The 26,708-nt window shown below is 38.1% G+C and overlaps 1 protein-coding gene across 1 annotated transcript in view; it reads right to left on the bottom strand.

Annotated features, from left to right (window-relative positions):
* Window positions 1-26,465, bottom strand: part of per2 (period circadian clock 2) — a 36,339-nt gene extending 9,874 nt beyond the window's left edge. The window contains 20 exon segments of the mRNA XM_052128729.1: window positions 871-1,128; window positions 1,434-1,493; window positions 2,125-2,310; window positions 2,653-2,780; window positions 3,967-4,135; window positions 4,216-4,291; window positions 5,914-6,048; window positions 6,174-6,282; window positions 6,495-6,645; window positions 7,424-7,530; window positions 8,031-8,109; window positions 9,214-9,356; window positions 10,459-10,510; window positions 11,397-11,598; window positions 11,830-11,951; window positions 13,946-14,103; window positions 14,375-14,473; window positions 16,669-16,921; window positions 16,924-17,131; window positions 26,324-26,465. Of these exon segments, the coding sequence (XP_051984689.1) occupies window positions 871-1,128; window positions 1,434-1,493; window positions 2,125-2,310; window positions 2,653-2,780; window positions 3,967-4,135; window positions 4,216-4,291; window positions 5,914-6,048; window positions 6,174-6,282; window positions 6,495-6,645; window positions 7,424-7,530; window positions 8,031-8,109; window positions 9,214-9,356; window positions 10,459-10,510; window positions 11,397-11,598; window positions 11,830-11,951; window positions 13,946-14,103; window positions 14,375-14,473; window positions 16,669-16,921; window positions 16,924-17,038 (2,602 nt within the window). The 5' untranslated portion in view covers window positions 17,039-17,131; window positions 26,324-26,465.
* Window positions 26,466-26,708: the final 243 nt, after the last annotated feature.

The raw sequence follows: 26,708 nt of genomic DNA, 5'->3' as shown, positions 1-26,708 counted from the left end.
AATGACCATTTTGGGCGAAATAACCCTTTAACCTGATTGAATTACCATTTTGGGCGAAATATCCCTTTAACCTGACTGAATTACCATTTTGGGCGAAATATCCCTTTAACCTGACTGAATTACCATTTTGGGTGAAATATCCCTTTAACCTGACTGAATTACCATTTTGGGTGAAATATCCCTTTAACCTGACTGAATTACCATTTTGGGGCGAAATATCCCTTTAACCTGACTGAATTACCATTTTGGGCGAAATAACCCTTTAACCTGATTGAATTATCATTTTGGGTGAAATATCCCTTTAACCTGACAAAATCATTAGACACTTATGCCACTCTCCACACAATAAATATTGTATTAGATAAAACATTTAACCAAGCAAACAAATTATGCTTTTTTTGCTTTTATTATGCCATTTTTGCAATTACTTTTATTCAAATGGCCTTAAGGTGATTTAAGTACATGGATAATGTTTTCCTCAAGTTCACACAGGTGTCCTAGCAGAGTAACCAAAGGTATAGTTCATCACTATACTATACTGGATATTTTACAACATTTGACAATCAGCATTAACAATCAGTCTTAATTTTGTATAACTATTGTTTAATAGCATAAAAACAAGCTTCTATTGTGGAATGTTTTGCTTGAAAATTGTGCTTGTGCTTTTTCTCTTTAAAAGAAATGCAGCTTGTGTCGATATTTTGTTATCTAATACAATGCCATTCCGACAAGTGTGTAAGTGTGGTTTAATGGTCGAAATACTGTATCTCTGGATGAACAAGTGATCGAAGAAGTGATCATTGTTATAGTGATGATCACCTCTTACAATTCAGGTTTAGGCTTAAGCTCAGAGCAGTAACAAAAACATACCTTCAGATACAACACATCCTTTCCGTTTCTCCAGATAGAGCGAGTAGTCTGCTTTAGAAGCGTGCACGCCTCGCAGCTCTCTGAAACAACTGAGGAATGCCTGCTCCTCTTTCTGCGTGTGTGCTGCCAGAACCTGCTTCGTAAGGCCCAGTTTCTTATAAGTCTCTCTCTCCTGACATTGGGGTGAGACAGCAGCCAGGGGGACGACGAGACCCTGACCTTCAGTTCCTTCAACACTGGGAACATCTTCAATGATTTCTGCAAGGAAAAACACGAGATGTTCTAAAACAACAAAAACAACAAGCACCGTGTTCTCACATAACACAGATGGCCCGAACAGCACTTGATTACAAGCTGCATCGAGGCCTTCTCAAGTTTATTTTATGCATGTCGGGAAGGCCACCAAGGGGAAATGCAAGTAGGGTGAGTGACTTCTAGGAATTGTAGCTGTGACAGGTTGGCTGGCACCTTAATTTCACTCCACCCTTAAACAAACTCTATCAATCAATCTGTCAGTGGATGCAATAATTTTAGTTCCTATGTTGTGGTAAGATTTTACTAACTTTGCAAGTGAAGTTTGGAAGAGAATTCTTGCTTTGTAGAGGTGTGTCCTGTTGATACGACTAAAACAAAAGAAGTGTTTTACCAAGGAACAGAGAAAATACATGTAGCTCCATTACAGATAAGGACAATCAGAGGGGTGTCGCTAGACATATGAAATAAAGACATCTGGGGCTTAGCCTATTAGTCCTACGTGTATAACACAATACAAAGCTATGTACAAGAGTAAACAATGGCTTTCACAAAATAATATGGCTGTTAGTGCTGCCATCATGGTTTGGAAATACAAATAATAAAAAAAAAACAAAATAAATAATAATCTTGGCATTGCAGTCCTACCATTTAGCCTTTAAAACATTCAGGGGTATTTAGGAGAAATTCGGGGCTATAGCCCCTTCAGCCCAGATCTTGCGACACCACTCGAAACGCAGTAACTACAGTACATATTTTGTCAAATTGAGGTCCAACCAAAATCTGTCCTGTGATTCACTGGTTTGGGTCAACTATGCTCAGATTCATAGTAAACAGAGTGAGACTATTTTATTAATCCACACTTGGCTGGACAATCGTCAACTTTGAAGCCATTTATCTCAGTTTCCGTGTTATAGTTACTGCGTTTTGGCTTTGAAAGGAAGAACAGATAGAAAGACAGACAGACAGATAGACAAGGCAGATAGGAATACATAATTTTACCTTTCTTGTCTCCCACATGTACAATGGTGCTGCTGTAGCTGCACTGGCTGGTAATGGACAACACGCTTTCTGGTTTACTGGGTAGCGGAAGTGGTGCAAGAGACGGGCTCACTATACCAGAGCGTGGGGGCTTCTTGGGTACATCTAATGATGAGAGACCTGGTTGGTCCTTTAGATGACCAGACTCTGTGGGCAGACAGAATGGAGAGGGGTAGAATAAATTAGAAGCTCACTCAACATCAATTTTAGACTTTGGCCTTCTTGAAGATCTGATGTAGTCTTGAAATCAGTGACTCTCGTTTGACCACTCACTTGACAAGACTAATGCAAAAAGATTAGATCACCTAAAAATGTTGTTTATAAAACAATGAACCAATCAGATGAATCTGGCGGCAGGATAAGCATCTTGGGTGTATTGACTGTGTACGCAAATTATATGCAAATAATTTATATGTAGATACAGTTATGCTTGGAAGTGGACTCAGCATCTGATTCTGTTAAGCAAGACAAACTGGATTTTTGCAGTACCTTCAGACACCTGCATGGCGTTTTCAACACCTCTCCGTTTGTCGTCATCTGAGTTAGAGGATGTTGTGTTTGAGGAGGATTGGCACTTTCTCTTCACTGTGATGGGCACGTTACAGCTCTCCAAATACCTAAGAGAGAGCGATAAAGCCATCAATAGAAACAAAAGTATAGATTAACTAGACTGAATTCAAAATAAAAGCACAAAAGATTTGCCATGTTTTGTCTGTATGACATTGTTTTGTACTACTCTGTCCTGATAATCATTTGTTTATTGTGGTTTTCCAGTGAAACATGAGAGTAGAAATTGTATTGCATTTTCTCTATTCAGCAAATACCAGTCAAGACAAACCCAAGGTATATCTACAAATACAAAACATCACATAAAAAACAAAGAAAATGTTAAAACACCATGCGACGCAAATTGGCAAAAAAATTCACCCAGAACATGATGTGAATTTCTGTCAGTGTCCGAGATATCAACAGCTTGACGTTTATAGGAAACACAAGTTTTAGACAAATAACCAAAAGTCTTATTTGTCATTGGCTGGTGAAAAAAAAGACCTTCCAGAAAACCCCCCACTGCTTTATTGCAAGACAGATTTTCGGGGGCGAGCCGGGGGGTTAGCGAGACGTGGTACAAATGGCTGTGTTCCTGCTATTGGGTCCTTTAATAACGTATAATGCACAAGTAAGGACAGCCGTTGGAGTTTCTGGTGCCCCCCAACAGAGTTGGTGCCCAACACAGATTGCGTAATATGCGTATATGGAGCTGCGGTACTGCTTAGCGCAATTACATATTTCTCAAGAAAATTGTGCTTTGCGCCACTTCATTAACATACAATACACCCACAGTTTGCGTACATACACCCACAGATTGCGCAAACTCCCACTCAAGCCCAATTGCGTTTTGTGCTGGCAGATAATTTGCACTTATAATTAGCACTCTCACGAAAATCAGATAAAACCTAGTTCACGGTTGTGAAGCTTTGCAATGCGCTTTGCACTCTCACAAAATTAGAGCCCATTAATTTAATATTTTATAGGGTCCTCTAAATTCTGATTTAAGCTTTTTGGATTCGCACTTTGGACAATGTTTCTGAAGCTTAAGAGACATTATCAGTCAGTTTCTTCTGCTGACTAATGAAAGCAAGTTCTTTTCATTTCTTACAAGCACATTTAATTAAGTTGTTCAACTACTGTTTGTGCCACACAATCAATAAGTCGATAAATTTGGCAAACCAAATGAGTCTCCTTGAGACTTCCTGAAACCTTTACAAATCAGGTTTCACTGTCCCATGGCTTTTATCTTTGTACCTGATAACGCTGTCCAGGCAACTAATTTGCTGATAGGAGTAGATGGTCTGATCTTTAGAGGCCAGCTCATCTGGAACAGCTGCTGCTCGCTGGTCTTCAGATGACTCTCTGAAATTTACAAGGTGTGCTGAGTCTTTGGGCCTAACCACAGGACCTTTCTGGAGAAATTCTGACAGGTAGAAGGTGCAATCTTTAGGCATGGATATCAAGACATTGACACAGATGACAGATGAAGGTGGATGCACGTACTTGTTGGGCTCTTCTTCAACTGATGCTCCTGGTTCTTATGAATGTGCACCCCTTTGCAGATTTCCTGAAAGCTTCTCTGAGGAAACACACAAAAAGTCAGAAGTTTAGCCACATCTGCACTTTCATTATCAACATTTTAAAATAAGCTATTTTGATATTTTTATTTTTTATTACAAATAAGCACTCTCTGCTTATTTGGCCAGTATGTGGTTTGAAGTTTTCCTGCTGAAAATTCCAGGATGTCCCTGGAATAGGTGGAGCTGGATGGCTGTATATGCTGCTCCACAAGTTTTACATATCTTTCTGCATAAATGGTGCCCTCGCAGATGTGCGATTTACCCATGCCATGGGCACTGATACCCCCCTGGCCCATACATACACTGGCTTTTGGACCTGATGCACAGCTTGGATGGCCCTTTTCCTCTTTGGCCTGGATAGCACTACGGCTGTGTTTTTCAAAAACGTTTTGAAATGTGGACTCGGACTTCGGACCACAAAACACAGTTTCAATGTTCGACTTTCCATCTACGATGAGACCGATCCCAGAGAAGTCGGCAGCGCTTCTGGACAGTGTTGATGTATGGCTTCTGCTTTGCATAGTAAATTCTTAACTTGCATCTGTGGCTGCAGCGGCAAATGGTGTTGACTAACAAAGGTTTACTAAAGTTATCCCAAGCCCATGATATCATTACAGATGAATGATGTTTTTTAAGACAGTGATAGCTGAAGGATCAGAGATCACACGCATTCAGAGGTGGTTTTCTTCTTGCTCTTTACGCACCAAGATTTGACCAAATTCCTTGAATCTTTTAACTATATTGTGCACTGTAGAGGGTGAAATGGGGAACATTGTTCTTAAAGTGCTGAATTATTTGCAGAAGAATCTGTTAGCAAATTGACACGTCTCAAATGATCCTTGCTCTTGAAGAACTAGGCTGTTTTTGGAGGCTCCTTATGTACTATGACATGATTGCCTCACTTGTTTAACATCTTCTGTTTCACATCATCAAATTGTTATTAGTCTTAAATTGCCCCAGTTGAAATTGTTTTGGAATGTGCTGCAATTATTTGATTTGAAATGTACATAAAAAACTATGGAATTCACAAGGTAAAACATAATATAATGTGTAGTTGTGGTGCTTTCAATATAGCAAAGGGTGAATATAATATACAAATCACTCCTTTTACTTTTTATTAGCACTTTTCATACTGTCTCAACTTTTTCAGAATTGGGGTTGTAGAAAATCTCAAATTTTTACTAGAAAATGTAATTTTCCCCTCATTTTTGTATTTTTTCTAAAAGTAAAAATGTACTTTTGCAAGTAGAAACAGGATATTTTCTAGTTAAAATGACATATGATCTGATAAAACCAGATTTTGTTGTGATGAGATATTCTGAGGTAAATGTTACATTGTCTAGTAAAAAATTATACATTTTCTGATTAAAACAACATTTGATCTGGCACAAACAAACATTTTATAATGATGAGATATTAAGAAATAAAATTACATTGTATAGTGATAATGTAATTTGAGATAAAAATGTCATTTTCTAGTAAAATGTGATATTTTGGAGTGAAAAAGACTGGTCAGGTAAAAAAATAAATGTTCTAGTGAAGATCTAGAGAACCTTGAGACACAACAGGGAGTTTATTACAGCCAAGATTAAACTGTACAATAATTCATCATGTCACTCACCGGTTTGGTTTGGCTAACGTCTTCTTCACATGGTTGCCTTGTTCCTTTACCATTACTCTCACTGGACGATGCTACACTCAATAGATGTTCATTACTGCCAAGGCTTCCATAGCCACTCAAAGAGTTGTGCACGGGCTACAACACACACACACACCAAACTAAACCAATGATGCGAGTTTTGTCCGACCAATTAGTGAAACACTACACCTTAATATCTCTCTCAGTCATCTAGCTTTCTTAATGTGAATGAGTTTTCGTACCTGCAGCAGGAGTCTGTGTATTTGCTCAGTCATTTCCTGGATGTCTGAGTCTAAGGATTTGCCCTCAGCTGCAGCCGGAACTGCAAACACATCCTCATTCACTGGACCCCTGGAAGGATGGACACCATTACATTTATATTTACATATATTTACAACATTATGAGTAGTTTGTATTAAGAAATATATACTCATATGGCCAAAAGTACTGCATGTGTGCACCCTAACACCACATCAACACTCTTGCCTCATTTAACATAAAATCACAGCCAAAGTTATCCTGGGACATACAGATACATTCCCTTATTCAGCTTTTGCACTCACATGCGAACTTTGTGTCTGCCGATGACGAAAGAAACCTTGTGGCTCCATGGACTGATGAAGCTGGACCAGCTGGTATCTATAGTGATGTACTCTCCATTACGTGCACAGAAGCGGATGGAGTGGTCAAACGGCTGGCCAGCATACTGCAAGACTGATGCCATTAAAAGGAAGAGCCCAGTTAAGTGAACAATATTTGTAATGTTTTTATTCACAGACAAGATATCTGAAGTCATCATGAAACAGCGTTTCAACCCATTTAACATCTGTAATCTGACATCTTTGCGAGTTAAATAATATTAAATGAGGAAAGACTGAAAACGTTTATGTGTTTATGTACAGATCTTATCCATCAGGAATTTATCTGATCATGAAAAGTTGTGTTACATTCTAATCAGAATTAAGATGGTTGGTGGGAGGAGGCTAAAAAAGGGATTTATGTCGTCAATGGACAAGGAAAATTATTTCTACTACAGTGTTTTATTGCTACGTTGAAATAAAAAAATAAGAATTTGAGGAAAACAAGTTGTAACATAATAATAAAGTCGCAATGTTCGGAGAATAATCTCATAATAGGCCTTTTACAAGAATAAATTAGAAGTATCAAGAACAAAGTCATTATTATTATGAGATTAACGTAGTGATATTTTACGAATAATGTCAAAAGGAATTTTATGTCGTTATTCTCGTAACATTTCATTCTCAAAACGTTACGACTTAATTCTTGAAATCTTTGATTTTTGTTTATTTTAACGTGGCACTAAAATGGCATTGTCCATTTTAAAATACTTAGAAGTTATTCCATTTTAATTAAAGATTATGAAAAAAGCAAACAAACATTTCTTTTTCCAGGAATGTACATTAAGAATGTAAATGGGATCAATTTTCGAATTGCAGTCAAAAACACTGTCTATCCAATCAAAAAGACTCACTCTTCCTGTGGATGCCGAGCATGATTGAGCGATCACTGGGGTGCAGGTGCAATAGGACAGGTGTGCCAATCAGGTCCTGTGGCAAGTATCCTAGCAACGGTACAGCCCTAACAGACAAACATATCCAATTGATTAGCCTGATGATGACAGCTGTTCCTGCACAGTACTTAAGTTACATGTTAATCTTTAAGGTGTCATATTGCTAATAACCTTCTGAATAATAGGGTCAATGTAACAAGACATTTATTTTGAAGTGACTTTTAACAGCATGTACAGGTAACACACAAACTAAGGTACAAATTAAATCTGCTTTTATTTTTCTACTGAAAGTCAGACTGTGTGTGTGTATATGTAGGAAAGGTTTGTGTGCACACTCATATTCTACATCCCTTTAATAAAAAAGTAACTTGTCAAGCACTCAAAGGTATAAGTTCACCCCAAAATTTTAATTCAGTCATCAGATGTTAGGCAGGATGTTAGGTACCGACTCATTCTGTCAGTCATTCACTTTTGTTGTTCCAAGAAAGTAAAAAAGTCTTATGGTTTTGGAACAATATGAGGGTGACATAATTGTCATTTGGGAGAACTATCCCTTCAACACTCTTACCTCTCATCCACATCTTGAAACACGCAACTGGGAGTGTGTGTTGTGGTGAAGATCTGTTTGTCCATAGGGATTCTGGGAGCTGAGGGGAAAATATTAGGAAATTGTATCTCAAAACTGATTTTCCAGAATCTTAAGGCAATATACTGTCATTTCAAATGTTTTCTATTTTTAATGTAGAATATACCAGTGTTGGGGAAGCTACTTTGAAACTCTACCTTGCCAAGAAACAAGCTACTGGTGATTTAAAATAGTTAAACTACAAATTACAAAAGTAGTAAAAAACACTACATTGAATCTACTTAACAGGGCAATTTCATATTAAATATCCAACGCAAAATCTGCTTATGATTAAAAAAACAATAAGGGTTTTTAAATGAATAAATAATTGCTCCAAATTAGGCAGATATCCTTACCCATGAACAATAAATGTACATTTAACAACTATAAAAACAGAATACACCCTAATTTATATAACAGAGTTGAAAACACAGCGCTGATTCACTAGAATTAATCAGATTTTCCAATGTTACATATGAGCAAGAGGACAGATTAGGTGAGTGCATTTATTGTATTATTGCCTCAGCTTACTCGGCTGTAAAGCTGCATGCTCCATGCAGAGAGATGAAGGCCTTGACATTAACGCTTGTCCGGGACAAGTGCATTTTTTAAGGGGCAAGCGAAAGTGAATTTTACTTGTCCGACCGGACAATTAGCCTGATTAAAACATCAATAATGAAAAAATAACTGGCTATGCTATATATGTGCCTAGGCCTGTATCACTTATTAAGTTCATACATGGTCTTTTGAAAATAATCCAGAGTGCGTCATTTTGTCATTCACTAGTGATCTTGCTGCATGCTGTTTGACTGACAGGCAGCTTATGTGTCTGCGGACACATTTTTGTTTGCAGTTTACAAAGTCAACAACAGAGACAGTAAGATATTTCAGGACACTTATTTCATTAATATCAACATTTTCCATTTAAAAAAAAACACTTACAGTACCTTTTAAATGTCCTTTAATCTCTCTGGACAAGTAACTTTTTTATTGGGTCTAGTGCATGACCTTTTCCGAAGGACAAGCACATCACAATGCTTAATGTCGAGCCCTGAGATGCTTTATGTAAGACAAACTACCACAACAAAACACAACACACACAGCAGATGTCTGTAAAATGACTGACCTTCATAGCCAGAATGCACTCTCTCGGCCAGCAGGAGGCAGCAGAACTGTTCTTCAGAATGCACTGTGTCCTGAACTTTCATCAGATAGGGAGTCATTCTGAAGGGATAGTACTGAAGATCTCCATTGCACACTTTACTGCCACTGGAGAAGAGGAGAGGTAAGAGTTACACACACAAAAGCACATTTCTGATTAAATTAATTATAGCTCAAATTTGCTAATACTGCTGAGATATTTGGTTCTGATTAACTGTAAACATTATCACAATGTTTTAAACTTGGAACTGGGTTTGAATCTGGGCTGCTTGTGCTTCAAGTTGTTTTCTAAACTAGATTTTCATTTCCAGAAGAAAATATCAGTGCTTGGAAGGCAGAGCAAGAACAGTTTTATCGTTTTATAGAAGCTTAGGTTTTAAGCTTTGGTTCAAATATAGCATCAGAACCACTTTGCAGCTGTCATCACCTTTTTTACAGCATAAAAGGAAAAATACAAGACCAATCACTATAGGGCATGCAAATCGATATAAGAAAGAAGACCAACCTGGATTCATTATGCATATATTAAAGTAATGTTATCTACTGTAATTTACATTTTGAATGGCGAACATCCCATTAATGTAAGTCGATGGGACATTTTAAAAACTTTAATCTTCAATGACTTAACAATTACAGGTTGAATAAAGTCTGTACTTTTCAGGCTGAATAAATTGCAAAAGTTTGATACTTGCAGTTTAGGGATTTCAATTTGTACCCATTAAAATAAAGAGTTAGTCCTAAAAAAACGTATTTATTTTGAAACACATGTATAAAATCATGGCCGCTCACATGAGATGAGGACTCTAGTCATATCAGTAACCAGTTGTAGTAATTCAAGGAGGCAGTGCAAAAACTTTTTCATAGTGATGTCGAGCGTATTTCTGAAATTTAGACCTTCCTCTTTACAGGGACAAAGGTTCACCGGAATTAATTACCCATTCCCTGTACTAATTAAAAAAGGAATGTGTATGAATAAAACTGTGATAAACAGAGAGTGAACAGGATGCTGTCAGCACAGATTTACTCCACACACACACACACACACACACACACACACACACACACACACACACACACACACACACACACACACACACACACACACACACACAACACAGACATACACACACAGACACACACAGACACACAGACACACACAGACACACAGAAACACAGACACACACACACGCACACACACACACACGCTCACCTAATGCGACAGAAGAAAGATTTCTCCTGCATGCAGTCTGATGGCGATGACTCTATAAGGATGGAAAACAAGAAAAGTGTGTGAGGAGGTCACATTTAATTCAACATGTGGAAAACATTGTGATGTAATTTGGAGTCAAGCATATCGGCTTTCAACTTTGGCTGCTGTTTAATCAACACAGGACTCAAGAATAAAGAGACAGACTAATTAACATTTGCAGCACACAGGCTTTGTTTATGAATAACATGTTTGATTTTTTTACCGACTGAATTCTTTGTCTAAATGAATGGTTCCCACACTTTTTGACCAATTCATTTCCATGACTTCTCCATTACCTTTCCAGTCATTTGTGAATACTCGATGAGGATGTTAAAAAAATTATTTGATTCAGATTTGCTAATAAAACTTTCAGTTTAATGTGTGATCTAGACTGATTCATTGAAAAAAAAAAACATTTTCATGCCAACACCCATTTATAAAAAAGGTCCATGTTAATGGTGAATGGTATCATTTCTTATATTAGTCTTTGAAAGGTTTTATTAGACATTTTATTTAGACAAAATCAGGAGGCAAAACAGACAAATTCAGAAATTTGGCTTGCCGTGTCCTCACACAACACTTCCCAGTGTAATGCAAACGTATTCACAGTGTGGAAAAATAGAAAGATCAAGACGGTTTTCACACTGCAGTATTTGACGTCAGAGCTCAGCTCATTTGGTTGGTGTGAAAGCTGTTTTCTGAACACAGGTGTGGATGAAGGAACTGCGTACAGTCTGGAGTACAGTTAATTTGGAATCCAGAATGGTTTGCTACTGGCATGAAAGCAACCCAGACTAATTTAGACTAGAGAAGTGTTATTTAACTGCTATTGAGAACCGGTTCCATTAAAAAAAAAAAAGAACCAAGCAACATGTTATCAGATTATCGTTGTGTAATACCTGCTCCAGTGCACATGCTCCAGGATGGCAGTCTGTATGGTGTGGTGAAGCTGTAGAACACACTAACATCCTACGGTGTAAGAAACTCCACAAACTTAGCATTCTTGAACACATCCCGTTTGCAATTCAAGATGGAGGCTGCCTGGTCTGAAATGTAGACGATCTTCCCAGTGATGAGTGACACGGCCACGGCAAAGATATCCTACATAACCAAGAAGACAGTGATTACTGCAAAAACTGAAGGGACGACTGAAATATGGCACTTTCCATAAATGGGGAACAAAATACAGTCTGAAACTCTTAAAAATACATATTTATTACATTTTTCATCAACATTTCACTGGAACCTCAGTCAAACTTTATAGGCTGTTTTATTTTCGATTAATTTTATATTTAGATATGGGTGGGTCAATGACTTAATACAGATACTCACTGTGTTTTTGAGGGTGTATTCAGAGGTGATGCTGTCTATTTCCTCTATGGTATACGATGAAACATCAAGTCCTGATGGCTGACTGTCATTAATCATAAGCAGCTGATAGTATTCTTCATTTGCTAGAACACAGGAAGAAAAAAAATCCTCCACCATAAATCAATCAAGCAAATACTACAATGCATGCTATGGGTTAAAAATATGTCTACTTCAAACCAATCAACATCTGGTGTAAGATATTACAGATTAAGTATGTTACATGCCTAATAATGAATGAAAATGTATGTATTTCCGTCCACAGAACTGCCACTCACTGGATGTTTTTTGTTTTTGGCACCATTCGGAGTAGAATTCTAGAGACTTTTGTGCTTGAAAATCAGATCAGCAGATACAGAAATACTCAAACCAGCCCATCTGGCACTACAAATAATGCCACAGTCCAAATCACAGATCAAAATTTTCCCCCATTCTGATGGTTAATGTAAAAAGTTCTCCCCAATTTGGAATGCCCAATTCCCAATGCGCTCTAAGTCCGCATGGTGGCATAGTGACTCACCTCAATACATGTGGCGGTGGATGAGTCAGTTGCCTCCGCGTCTGAGACCGTCAATCCGCACATTTGATCAAGTGGCTTTTTGAGCGTGTTATCGTGGAGACGTAGCGCTTGTGGAGGCTCACGCTATTCTCCCCGGCATCCACGCAACTCACCACGCACCCCACCGAGAATCACGAGGAGGTTAACCCAACATGACTCTACCCACCCTAGCAACCAGGCCAATTGGTTGCTTAGGAAGCTTGACTGGAGTCACTCAGCATGCCCTGGATTCAAACTTGTGACTCCAGGTGTGGTTGTCAGTGTCTTTACTTGCTGAGCTACCCAGGCCCCCTATGTGAACATTAACTGAAGCTCCTGGCCCGTATCTGCATGATTTTATGTACTGCACTGCTGCCACACGATTGGCTGATTAGAAAATTGCATTGATGATTGTTGGTACCAGATGGGCTGGTATGAGTAGAATTTACTCCAAATATAAATACAAAAAAACATTCAGTGAGGGGCAGTTCTGCAGATGGAAATGCCTTGTTGAAGTGAGAGGTCAACAGAGAAGGGCCAGAATGGTTCGAACTGACAAAGTCTACGGCAACTCGGGTAAATGCCCTGTACAATTGTGCTGAGAAGATTATCATCCCAGAATGCTATTCTGAGATGCTGGTTGACCCTGTTTTGGCAACATGAGGGGGACCTACACAATATTAGGCAGGTGGTTTTAATGTTGTGGCTGATCGGTGTATGTATGCTGTATGTATGTAGTGCCTAAAATAAATATTTAATATGGACTGAAATTTAGTTTGAACTAAATTGCATTATTGTGGCAGATCAATAAAGCATTTATTAGACAGTGCAAAAAGTGGATTAAGAACTCAATATATTGTTGGTTTTATTCTCATATCATTGAACAAGCCTACATTGGAAAGCAATCTGCTTTTCATCAGCGTTCATCAACGTGTCCAGTTCTCATAGTACGCGTTCTTACGTTCCGTCTATGCTACTTTTAATTGTCGCTGTATGTGTATGTGCGTGCCTCAGATGGATGTGTTTGGATTGTCCTACTGGTATTCAGCATTATGAGTGCAGCATTTTTAGGACATTGTGTCAAGTGAAAAGTAGTGGAAAGTCACATCTCAAGATTCCTGTTTTCTGCTGTACTTTGCCCTGTACTGTGGCTGCTTGTGAGGTTTGTTGAGGCACGCTGCCTCCTATTGAAAAACTGACACACTTCATGCTTGAATTGCTGGTATAGTAAGACAATCCATACTTTTATTAAAGATTTTAATTTTTTCTTGCACAGCATCAACATATTTTTGATTTGGATTGATGCATTTAGCAGTCGCTTTTATTCAAAGCGAGTTACAGTGCATTCAAGGCACATTTTTTAACAGAATGTGTTCCCTGGGAATTGAAACCCTAGCACCTTGCTCTACCCTAAAATAAGAAATTCTTGAAATATAACGATTAATTTAAAAAGTGAGGCTACAGTCTTGCTGTCAGGCAATTGCTTTGGCATTCAGAATGACTTATGTAATGATCAGATAGTTTTAATGACGTGTTGCTCACCCTCCACCTGTCTGACGCAGTGCAGGGCATATTTCAGGGTGTTGAGCGTGGTGGATTTACTGCCCTTGTTCCGCTTCTCTGGTGGCAAATGGAGCTTCAGTTCCTTCAGATTTTTGATAAGCTCTTTCTGAGTCTTCGCCTTGGCAGATTCTTCACTACTGCAGGTGCACAAAACACACACATGCATGAACACATCAACAAACAAAACACACTTCAGAAAGCACTGAATACTCTGATTCACCTGCTGACGGCAATTCTGGTAGACTAATCGCATTTACATCACATAGATAAAAGATGGCAACTGATACTGATATGAGCTCCTGATAAACTGTGTTGTTAGTTTATGGACTTCAGGGTGAAATATGTTTGGATAGGAGTACCAGAAGTTGGATACTGTCCAGTGACTGTGTATTTGTGTGCGTATCTAACCTGCAGCCGCTGGTAGATGGGTTGTCTTGTTCAGAGCTGGCACTCAGGAGGCTGAATGCATTTGAGCTGCTTGGTGGTGATGGACTGTGAGAGTTTGAGCTGTAAAAAGAGTAAAACACAAAAGTACAACGTCATAAAACAAGTCATAAACCACCATCACACAGATTCTACATACAGTAGTAATCATAAAAATTGCATTGTAATGTGACTATGCCAAATAATGGTGTAATGGACTATTTGTTTGAAGTGTTCAGGAAACCTGTTTGAAAACAGTAATTCTTCTAGCAATTCTGTTCAGTACCAGCAGTGGCGCAGAATACACACAAAGAAATCCTTCAAACCATTGAGTCAAACACACACAGAATATCTTTGCATTAATTGCCTGCTGTTAGATGTCAAATCTAGCACTTGGAGAAATTATTTATTCAGTACTGGCTGAAACTAGCAGCCTCAGCTCGTAGCTCAAAGGACATTTTCAATCATTATGGACAATTTGAGTAGAAATTAGGTGCTCCTCTTCCACAAAGAGGTCATTGGACGTTGCTCTCCATTTGTGTAATATAATCTTCACCTGTCCTCAATTCCAGTCAAAAACAGCATGCCATGTGTTATTCCCTGGGCTAAGAATGCCTTGCATTGCAGACATCTAGTATAGTAGACCAAGACGGATTACACTTCTCCATTTAGCACACTGATACTATAGAAAGTACAGTGTACAGCTGCAGGTGGAATGCTGAGCGTCCTAAATGCACTAGGAGTGATTACAAATAGTGATTTAAGTAGCTTAGAATAGAAACTGACTTCACATGTATCAGCTTTAAGTTGTAGGTGAAATAATTAAATAAAGCACAACTGTGGCAGGCTAGCTGGGCATGTTTATCTGTGCTATCGCTATAGTAGGTTATTTCAGGAGGCTAATGAGATTGGTGAAATTGGAAGATTATTTATACAGCTACACATGTAGGAAACTGTGGCATTATCACATGCTAACAATATGTCAATGTTGGCATCTGCTTAATTTGAAGTTTGATTTGAAGCACAACCTTTGACGGCAACAACAAAAGATGGAAAACATATTCTCCTCCTTTAGAAAACTCAACAAGCCTAATTTTTTTGCTCTCCTAAAAATGAATCATGATATGGTTAGGTATTATTTTATTTTATTGCATTTAGCTTAGTGTTCCCCTTCTGATTATCTATGCTGCAAGTATTTAACATAGTCAGAGTCTTATTTTCTGTTACCATGTGTAGTTTTGTTCATGGTTTTTAAGGACATCATGCAACCTGCCCATGTTGGCATCATCCCAATCTGGCAAAATCACATGAATTGGTGCAAAAATAATGTAGTGTTTGTTGATAGTCTCAAAATGGCCGAATATCATCCGATTACTCGGCCAAGCCAATCTATATCATCTTATCACTATATAGTATAATAGAGAGCTTGATAGAAAAAATAAATCTGTATTCTCATGGTTTTCACAATAAGAGAAACAGATTTGGTGTAGGTCTTTGTATCAGAGAAGGGAGGACACTTTTGGGCATGTGCAAAATACAAACTGAGTGAAAGAATGAGATAATGAGAAAGTGAGATACAAACAGAAACATAGAAAGAGAGACTACAAACTAAAAACTTCCATTTGGCCATACCCGTCCTGTGTATACAAATACGAATATTATGTAGTCACTGGAAACACATGAGTCATGGAGTAAAAATTCCACTGACGTTCTTCAAGACTGCTTTAAATCCTACCTAAGTGGCTGGGAATATGTTGCACTGGGTACACTCACGCATTCTGTTATCTAACAATACGTTTTTCATAATTTTGTCATTTGAAAATAAGAGTCTCTTGTGTGATTTGGACTTATTTATACTTAAATGTTCCACATTATGCTCCAAATCGTCATTTTTACTGGTTATTTACCAACAATAACTGATAACCTAAAATGGCTAATATTGGCTGATACGTACCTCCGACTATCACTATTGTTGACCAATTGTGAGAGATAGCAAAAACAAACACACATCTTTCAAAATGTATTCCAAAAATGATTCCTGGGTACATAACAGTAAGCTTGCTTTCTCAAAATGACCAAATCGGCTGTTATATCGACCTATCTCTATTGCTGACCCATATTGAGATTTTGCAAGGAAAAACCCACATTTAACTATTTACTCCAAAAAGAATTCATTGGTAAATATGCATATTTTATCCACTTTTGTGGCCCATTTTGTCCCATATCACAAGAATCAGTGTGAGACATTCATAAAAAGATTTAGTAAATAATTTGAGTACCTTTTGTTACTCCCCGATGACTCTAAAAGTGCTGAGTCCTTGCTTCGGCCATTAGAACTTCCAGAAGACTCATTACCGTGGAACTCATTTCCATGGGAATCATTACCATGCGACTCGTTACCGTGTGATTCTGTTCCACTTCCACTGGATCCACTACTCTTCATCTCAATATCCTCATGCAGGGAATGTGCCATCTTCCGGTTACTGTGTGGTGAGGCCTTCGGGTACTGGCTGCCGTTGCTGCCAAGCTCAGCCCCTCTGCAAAACTGCCCATGCGATGTAGAGTCGCCATGGAACTGCAACAAGCCACTTCGTCCTGCCTCTCCAGGGAGGAGAACAGGTACAGATTGGAGGTCGAGTCCTCAGACATCAGACTTGGTTTACATAAAGGAAGCCGGGACAAAGCAAATTACCACATCTTCATGGTCGGGCATCCAAAGGGAATTTAGAGTAGTGCTGGTTCCTATGGGAATAAAAACAGACAGAACATAAGTTATTACCTTGTACATTGCAGAGATAATGTAGCCATTTAACTGTCTGTAACTGCTTCATATAGGCGATTTAGGTGGTTCAAGCCTTGGGTTCTGATCTGCTTGGGGGCCGTGCAAGATAGTCTAAGTAAAGTTCTGAATAACTGACATATAACCTAGTGACAATAAACACATCAACAGCATAAATAAAAGCAGAACACACAATAAAGTTATCAGAAACATAGTAATCTGCATAATTTATTCATGCAAAGGTGCATCGCTCAGAACTCAGAGTATTGCATCTATCGTACACAGTTGGTTGTAGTGCTTTCAGGATCTTGCCATTTTCAGGATCTTCAAGAATCAGACAGCACTGGTCAGGCTGTGTAATTTTGCTCAAGATTCAAAAGAACCGGCTCATGAGAATATATGTTTAAAAACTATGAATCAGTACATCAGAAAAAGACATGGCAAGATAAGACAGAATAATGATGGTTTGAGGTAATCTGTATGCAATCACAGAACTACAGAGACCATCAACCTCTGTAGATGCATGTTCTTCCCCTACCCTGTGCATTTCAACAACAGAAGAAAACAAAAAGTTGAAAAAGTCAAACTCTCTCATGATAGTTCATTGCAAATCTATCTGGTACTGTACATCAAAGCCAAACATGAAAACCCAGTCTGATCTGTGGTACACTTTGGTAATCTATAGGCAGGTCAGTCCCTGTCTGAAACCCGGAGTACAAGCTGTGAATTTAAAGGTTTGCGACCCTGGCGTCCCCTTATTTTTCTGTGCCTTGTCCTTTAGCCAGACCGAGTTGGCATTTCAGCTTGTAATAACTACCCCTTCAAAGGATTCTCTTAATCCCAGCAAGTGGACATAAAAGGCGCTAGACACCTGTCTGGACCAAAAACAGGCTCAGACAGTTTTTCATACCTTTATGTTCTGAAAGTCCTATGGAAATTGCAGGGTAAAAATATACTCTAATCCCTTTGCCTTAAAGAAAGAAATAAGGGCCTTTGCCATCTGCCTAGAGCAACAGTTTGAGCCAAGTTTGCAAGTTAGGGCCTGAGATGGACCATATTAAAGAAGGACACCTTCAAACTTTTAGAGTAAAGCCATAGGCCTCTCAACAAACTCCCAAGTTTACCTCTTCTTTACCTGAGAACTAAAAATACAGCAGAGTTGACAGTGAGTAGGGTGTAAATTACAGTTAGTGGATTACCAGTATAAGCAAGGACAAGACCATTCAACATGTAAAACTGGTACACTACATCATGATCATACATATGCACTACCGGTATATAATTCACCCATTACATTCTGATTATCAAAAAATAACATGAAATGGATGGATGGATTTTAGCTGTATTGTCATTTGACATGCTTGACATATGGCAACAACTTTTCATGATTTGTCCTATCTGTTGCCCAACCCACATCTTACCTGTCTGACATTTAGGGAAAGCCCCAATTACATGTTTATAAGTCTGGCAGAGTGCCCAGCGTAACCCAGTAAACTAAAGGGCAATGACACTGTGGTAACCTTTGGATTTTCAGTCATGCAGTGGCATATTTAAACCTGTTGGGCACTGTGTGACACAGCTGATAAGAGTTATATAATGAAGGAATAGACTGACTAGGCTATATGTAATTATTATGCCATGTATGCCTTTTTGATGAGGGCATAACTTGATTATATAAATCTCACCACATGGAGCCATGTGACTTTCTTTAGAAACCAAATAATGTGCCAGTGGTATTGTTGAGGGTCTTTTATTGCATAAAACTTGAAACCTGTTTACTGTTATCATTTACTCACCCTAATGCTGTTCTACACCCATACAACTTTCTTGCATGGAACACAAAAGGACATGTTGGGCAGTATGTCAGCCTAAGTTACCATTCACTTTCACTACATCCTTTTTTCCATTCAACAAAAGAAAGTGGTGACTAAAGCTAATTTTCTGCTAAACGAGTAAACGATGACCACATTTTCATTTATATGTAATTCAGGTGCAATGCAACAGTGATCTTCCAAAGTCACATTATTAGCCATTAGGGATGTAACGATTACCCGATTTCACAATTAACCGCGATTAAAATGGTAAAAATTTGGAAGCTATGGTTAAAAACTGGGAAAAACAACTATGTGGTCTATTTAAAAAATAAATTTACTGAAAATGAGTCTTTCGGTGTGGGTCTAACTGACCTGCCTGGTAATGGAGTTCACGAGGTGATTGTCTAGGTAAGGCGGGGTGCGTGCAGAAAGTGAACTTTCAGCGCACGTGAATCTCTCAAAATGTAAACATGGTGGAACAACGCGATCTCCCTGAGTTGTATCCCCCGAAGAAGCGAATTAAATCAGCTATTTGGTAGCTTTTTGGCTATCTAAAATATGTCACAGGAGTTGTTGTTTCCAGTATGCAAAACGTGCAGACGAAAAGTGTCATCAAAAGCAGTGAAAACATCTGTATATCATAATATATTCCAGCACCTGAAGGATCACCATCCAGAGATTCATGCCCAGGTGAAGGTAATAATTTTGCAAACACAGCAAATATTATATGTAGTGTACTACTTATATTTTGGTAAAGTCAAACACTAAATTCAAACCCAAACCCACTAAAGTGTAAATCCAAATCGTTTTTCCTACTTTAATAAGATTTCAGTGAGCATAAAAGTGCTGTGTGTGATTATCCAGCTGATAGTTAGATTACTGAATAAAGAAAGAAGGTTCTCCTAGCCAGACACCTTTTTATTTTAAACATAAGGTTTAAGTTATAGATGTTTTTGGTTATTTATTTTTATTTATTGAAAGGGTATACATACTTTTTTGTTAAAAAGGTACAGTGTGTTTTGGTGTCAGAGGGCAGATAGAGAAAATTGCAAAAACTTAAATACAAGTACGTTACCTACTTGTTTTCAAATTAGAAGAAGGAATATATATGTTAACTGCATATCCTAATGGATGCTGCAATAAAGCATAAGTTGTGATATGTTTGTGGAGTGTTTTATTGTTGCATAATAGGTACATTTGCAGATAATCGTAACAATCTTGCTTTTTTTATCAGACAATAATCAAAAATTCACATTGTGACATCCCTATTAGCCATTAACGTGGACTTTAAAACCCTATAGAGGCTCAATTTGTCCCCTGAGGCCCATGCAGAAGAACACTGCAATATAATTATAGCTGACAGACTTTTATTGAAGCCTCTTTCTAATACAATCAAAGGTGATAAGGAGAACATTTATACTGCCAGGCACCATGGGAGCAGATCTGCTGTCTTAAAATACATGACTGGTGAAACTAAACAGAAGAAACCATTTTAAAAACAGGGCATACCTGACATTTGAACAGACCATGGTTCAATAAAACCATGTGTAGAAATTGCAACAGGCAAGCTCTAAGTCAAAGTCTTAACAGGGAGTGTATCAAATTATCTTCTTATTTTAGAGGCTAAAGTTTGTAATTTAGGCTATTCAAAGTTAAATCGCTTTCTTCTCCCAGCCTAATATGCAAAGACAACTTCAAGTCATTTGCTGATTGATTTACCCAAAAGTGTCAACAACGTTGCTCTTTGGTGCGTTCAAATTATTATGTCTGTTTGAGCATCTCAACCAGACCCACATTGCTATATTGGGCTAAGTCTCAGCCTCAGACGACACTCCCACAGTCTGTGTACTAACCTTATAGCACACAAAATTGGAAAAGCTTTCTCAGTCCAGTCAGACCAAATCAGATTGGCTGACTTCTACAGGATTTCAGAGAGCATAGTTTGCGCTGGTCCGCATGGAAGCACGAGTTGAGTTCACAAGGTTCCGTGTTAATACAATGAGCGATTTTGAGGACTAAATAATCACAGAATTTGCCCAAGTTTGCCAGGTTAGGGATATCAACTCTATTAAAGATGTTCAGCATTTGGTTTGAGGCACGTGTCTGAAAGTAAAGTGGATATCCATGAGCAGAGCTTCATATATTTATATACGTTAATATTCTGTGATGTGGCTTTCTGTGCTGTGTTTACACATTCTACAAATTTACCACTATGTTCCCCATGTTTTCAGTGCAATTGCTCGCTGAGACTTGCGCGCCATTTTCCCATGCAGTTCTTTTATTATGGTATGAGGTGTCTCCGATAACCCTGCCCCTAAACACCACGTAATGACAAACCCAACTGTGATTGGTTGTTTTACATGTCAGTTAGATGGCTTTTCCTGCCAAAGTGGGGGCAGTGGTGGCAGTGGTGCAGTGGTGGCTCAGTGGTTGAGGCTCAGGGTTACTGACCAGAAGGTTGGGGGTTCAAGCCCCAGCACCACCAAGATGCCACTGTTGGGCCCTTGAGCAAGGACCTTTACTCCAGGTTGCTCTGGGGGGATTGTCCCTGTAATAAGTGCACTGTAAGTTGCTTTGGATAAAAGTGTCTGCCAAATGCATAAATGTAAGTGGGCAGTTCCTTGCCAATGTATGCTGTGATAAACCCTAGACCTTTGCTGTAGTAGTCAAAGGTCTGGCTATGTGAGACTACATTGGGCTCAACTGTGAGCAGGAGCTGGGGCTATCTATTTGCCGACCAATGGCAAATATGGGGAGTGTATGGGAAACTGGGAAAACAATTATTATTGTTTATTAGTTTGGTGACGACAGTGGTTCAGAAAGTCATCTTGTGTACACAAGTCAAAAAAGATACTCAATTTCTTGGGTATAAGACAATAATATTAAATATACTAATTTAATTGTGATGTACAGTAAATCTCACTTTAGGAACCATTAACCATTCGTTAACCTCTCGCTGTGCTAAGTAAACTTAGATAGCTAAAAATAACCAAATGCTCAAGATCCACTGCCAGCAAGGTTTAAACAAGTCCAATGTCACAAATCCACTGCTGAGCCAGCACTTTTATTTCAGGTCAGTCAGCTGAGAAGGACCAAGATATGCTCTATATATTTTACAAATTCTTAGATTAGTGATTATTAGATTGGCTGAGCAGAGTTGTGTTTGAGAGTCAAGCAATTCTTAATTTGATCACTTCAGCACATGTAACACAGCTACACATTTAATGAGGTCAAAAAGTCTGGGAACACTATTGAAAATGCTTCTTTGCCGGCATGGACTCCACAAATCGGTGCAAACCCAATGATCCATGTTATCCAGTATGATTTAAAAATGGACCAAAGAGCATCTTGTGTCCTTTAATTGAAGCAAGGAGATCTGACCTTTTGTGCAAAGAAGTTAACATTGTCATTGCAGCAAATATGCATATTTCATTAAATAGTGCATGCATAAACTTAAATATTTGTTATTTCACGTCATAAATCTTTTTATATAACAAAGTTTTAACCCCATCTGTCTGTCATTCTGTCTGTCTGTTGTCCTGTTGTTCTATCTGTGTCATTCTATCTATTATCTATCTGTAATTCTATATCTATTGTTCCTTTCATTCATCCATATCTGCTACACATTCAATTACATAAATGTTTTTCTTGTGTGGTATATAACATATAATATACGCAAGACCTTATATACAGTTTTGTAACTCAGTATCAAGAAACATTTATGTAATTGAATGTGTAGCAGACACGGGCCATTGCTTGCTTTTTATATAAGGACTTACATAAGTTAAAAGCAGACTCTAAATGCAAATAGTTAAATTCTATAAATGCTTACATTTAAGCATTTAAACTATTATGCCATAATTTGCATACATTTTTATTAATGATGGTGAAAATACTAAGCACCCCCCTTTGTTGCAAGTACTTCTCGAAGACAAAATATTTAAGCACATCCAACTTTACAGCCAATTTCATGCAGAACACTTGCATTGTATGCCAAAACCAAATGTTCAGTATATATATATTAAACATTATAACATCTAACAAGACTTTTAGCAATCAAACACTGTAATTTAATTATACAGGGCTAGGGTTACGTTTACAGTCAGGGTTAGTTTACACTTTGGATTAGGGTTGTAATAGGGTTTGTTGAGGATACCATTCTTAAAAAATACATTTGAGCTGTTCTTTGTTTTTTGGTTGCATAAATAAAATTCACTCAACGCAGTGTGTATAACACAACTTCACATCCATGTGATTTCTCATGAAATGTGCCAGGAAGCGACTAAAATCCCAAAACTCATCCATGTAAATTATTAGTGTTAATTGCAGTAAACCAATGTTTTGAGTCGTATATTCATTAAGTCTCTAAATAAAACCTTACATTTGATGTTTAGTAATTGAGATTTAAAGTTCTGAGAAAGAATTAGGCTAGAAACAGATTGCCGTTGGTGTTCAGTGATGTCATGGGAATCCTGTCCTATCAGGCCATGCTCTAGAACACACTGTGTAAAAGAAGTGCATAACTGTTGTTAGGCAGCATATCGCAATCAGTTCATCGTTCATCACACGTGTGCTTCTCTGAAATATTCAATCTTCAAGTGGTATTTATGTTTAAAATTGTTAAGAACTGCAAAATGTCATGGCTTACAGCCGCCAGTTACAGTAGATGCATTGTATCAAAAGATGAAGTAGAGGTAAAATGTGTTATTTTTCCTATGTAAAATTAGGCCTACTTTCTTCTATCACAATTTAATGTGCAGAGTCAGTTATAAGTAAGCCAGTTAATGACTTGCATATAAGACTTAGAGAGTCCAGAAAATACAGCAATCTAAAAAGAGAATATTCAATCTGAAACTGTGATAAGATTACAATATGACTAGATCCTCTGTGTAATCTAATGACGTGATAATTTCTGTTTCACACACAATGTCATTGTAGGCTAAACTTGTAACTTGAAAAGATAACATCATTAAATGCCTGGAATGTTTGACTTGGTGTTGGTCTTGGCTCTTAGCCAGAACTGTTCTCTAAATACATAAAAATGTGCTCTTGTGCGTCATCACTCCCTACTCTCCCACCGCCTAGCTGCAGAGGCTCAACCCCAGCAGCCAATACCATTTCAACTGCCAGTGCTTTCCGCCTATCCAGTGGAGTCAGTCCAGATACATCACCAAAAACTGCTCGCCCACTCGCTTCCTTTCACAGTGAGTAACAGGAGTGGCCTCACAACACAACTTGATTGTTGTGAATAAAAGAGCAAAATGCTGATTCAATCTGTTATAATCCATATACAGAGGGTTCCTATGCATGTACCACTGACGAAGTTGTTAAAATGAGAATATACTTACGTCATTTACTCATCCTCATGTTGTTCCAAAATCCAAACTTGTATAACTTTCTTCTGTGGAACACAAAAAGATATGTTAGGCAGAATGTTAGCCTCAGTCACCATTCACCTTCATTGCATCTTTTTTTTTTTTCCTCATTCAATGAAAGTGAATGGAGACTAAGGCTATCTATCTCCCCAAAATCTCCTTTTTCATTTCCACAGAAGAAAGACAGATGGGTTTGCTACAACACTATATTTTGGGCGAACCATCGCTTTAATACAAAATGTATATCTAAGCCAATTAATGATCATGTGTTTGTCAGGGTTAGAAACTGAGATCATTTGTGTGCACCACAGATTGGAGCAAAAGATGTTCAGTTCTTGATTACGTCAATGCTGCACATATAACCCTTCTTCCAGTATCTCTTCACAGCATCACCAAAATAGATCTAACAATTACATCCCTCTGGGTTCCCATTTGGATCAAGCTCAGAAACATTCATTGTCTTGGCCACACAAATGAGATCAAGTACAAGACAATAAAAACATTCTGATTCCGTTAAAATAATTACCACATCTAATAAATAAACACAGATGTTGAATGGCATCAGCAATGACAGTCATTACTTTTCATTGAATCCATAAGCTTCAAATCAGCTAACCATTTTCTGTTCATTCTTCTAAAAAAGTTAAAGCTCAGACACAAAGAAAGCCATTATGATTTCAACGGCACAATGGAATATGGAATATGGAATAAAGCCCAGTGCATGTCACACCATACATATGCACATGAAATTGTATATTATAATTGTGTTGTGTAAGTATGTGTACATTTGATATGTAAATTGTGTTGTGTAAATATGTTGTTTATTGTAATTGGTATCTCGTCACTGTCATAACTGCTATGTTGCTCTGAACTGCACACGAGACCTACTGTTGCACTTGTGTACATGGTAGTGAGACAATAAAGTGATTTGATTTGATTTTTGATTTGAACGGTAAGACAGACCTATGCAAATGAGCTCATATCACTCAAAAGCTTTTGGGAGATAATTTTAATCCCCTTGCGATGATTGCATTTAGGAGGTCAATTTGCTTTGCATCAGTCAGTGTAGTCAGTTTTTATACAAAATAGAATAAGTAAGTGCAAAGCAGTGGCATTTAAAAAGCACATGCACAGTGTATGTGCTCAATACATTTAAGTCAGACAAATCTGGAGCACCTCTTGTAGGACTAGGTCAATTTTAATAACCTGCAGAATCTATGAGCATCGCAATAATGTAATGATGCATAGTAGTATATTGCAAAGGAGTTAAAATGAGCACATATGATTCAAAGTTTATGAAGGAAAAGTTGTCAACTTCATAGCAACTTAAACATGAGTGCAATTGGGGACCAATTACAGCCATTGCGAATTGCGTAGTGTCTCACGCATCAGCCCAACCCCTTCTGAAGAGTGTTTTAGTAGTTACGGCAAGACTTATCTAATACATGATCGTCTCCTCGTGACGATTATATATACAGTCTACACTGACGTATCAGGTTGACCAAAAGTCTCCACGAAACGTAATGTTGAGTTTTACTCATTTTAAGTATTGAAGAAGCAAATGAGCAAGCCTAGTATTAACTGACTTAATAATTAGCTATCAGCTTTAGTCATATTTCCACTCAAAACATTATTGTAAACTCACAAATGTGAGTGCATTTCAACTATATTGAGCAATACTATAAACTATTCGGATAAACAAGCAGTACAAAACTGTAGTGAGATTTTACTCTAGACTCTAGAGCAGTGACCGATGATGACCCACTGTGACATAATATGCAACGCTAAAAGTTTTATTGTAAAAATATGGATATTTATGTGGCATACAAAACGGCTGAATCGACGTGTTTGACCTATGTGACCGTGTATTGTATCTATACAATACAAACTTAACTATCTGTTCACAATGTAGTCAATTGAAAGTCAGCACAAATAACCCATTGAAAACAAAAATAATGTATCCTACCTGACCGCTTAAGGACAGTTTCCTTATAGAAAGAATGTCTCAAACCGTCCTGTCCGACAAAAAAAATGGAATATATTCCTGAAATTCCAGCCTCTGTTCAAGCCTCAGCATCACGGATTGACACACTTCACCGCTGCACGCTCGCTCACACTGCTGCCCTGAATCTCTACAGCGCTCAGTGTGACCTGAATTCAAACTCCGCCTTTGACTCCTCCCATGGAGCGCTCCCATTGGCCAAGAAATGCATATTTAGAAATCCACTGACGGTTACAGGTCCAGAGCGCCGCCAGTCTCTTTACATAAGCGTGTCATACTTCTCACGTGGACATCCATGGCCAGTGACAGCGTGCTATGCGTATGGGCAAATCAGTAGTAAGCAGGCAGT

The sequence above is a fragment of the Xyrauchen texanus genome, chromosome 6, assembly GCF_025860055.1.
Source record: "Xyrauchen texanus isolate HMW12.3.18 chromosome 6, RBS_HiC_50CHRs, whole genome shotgun sequence".
Classification (NCBI taxonomy): domain Eukaryota; kingdom Metazoa; phylum Chordata; class Actinopteri; order Cypriniformes; family Catostomidae; genus Xyrauchen; species Xyrauchen texanus.
The sequence above is the reverse complement of the archived record's forward strand: the minus strand, read 5'-3'. Positions and strand labels throughout refer to the sequence as shown.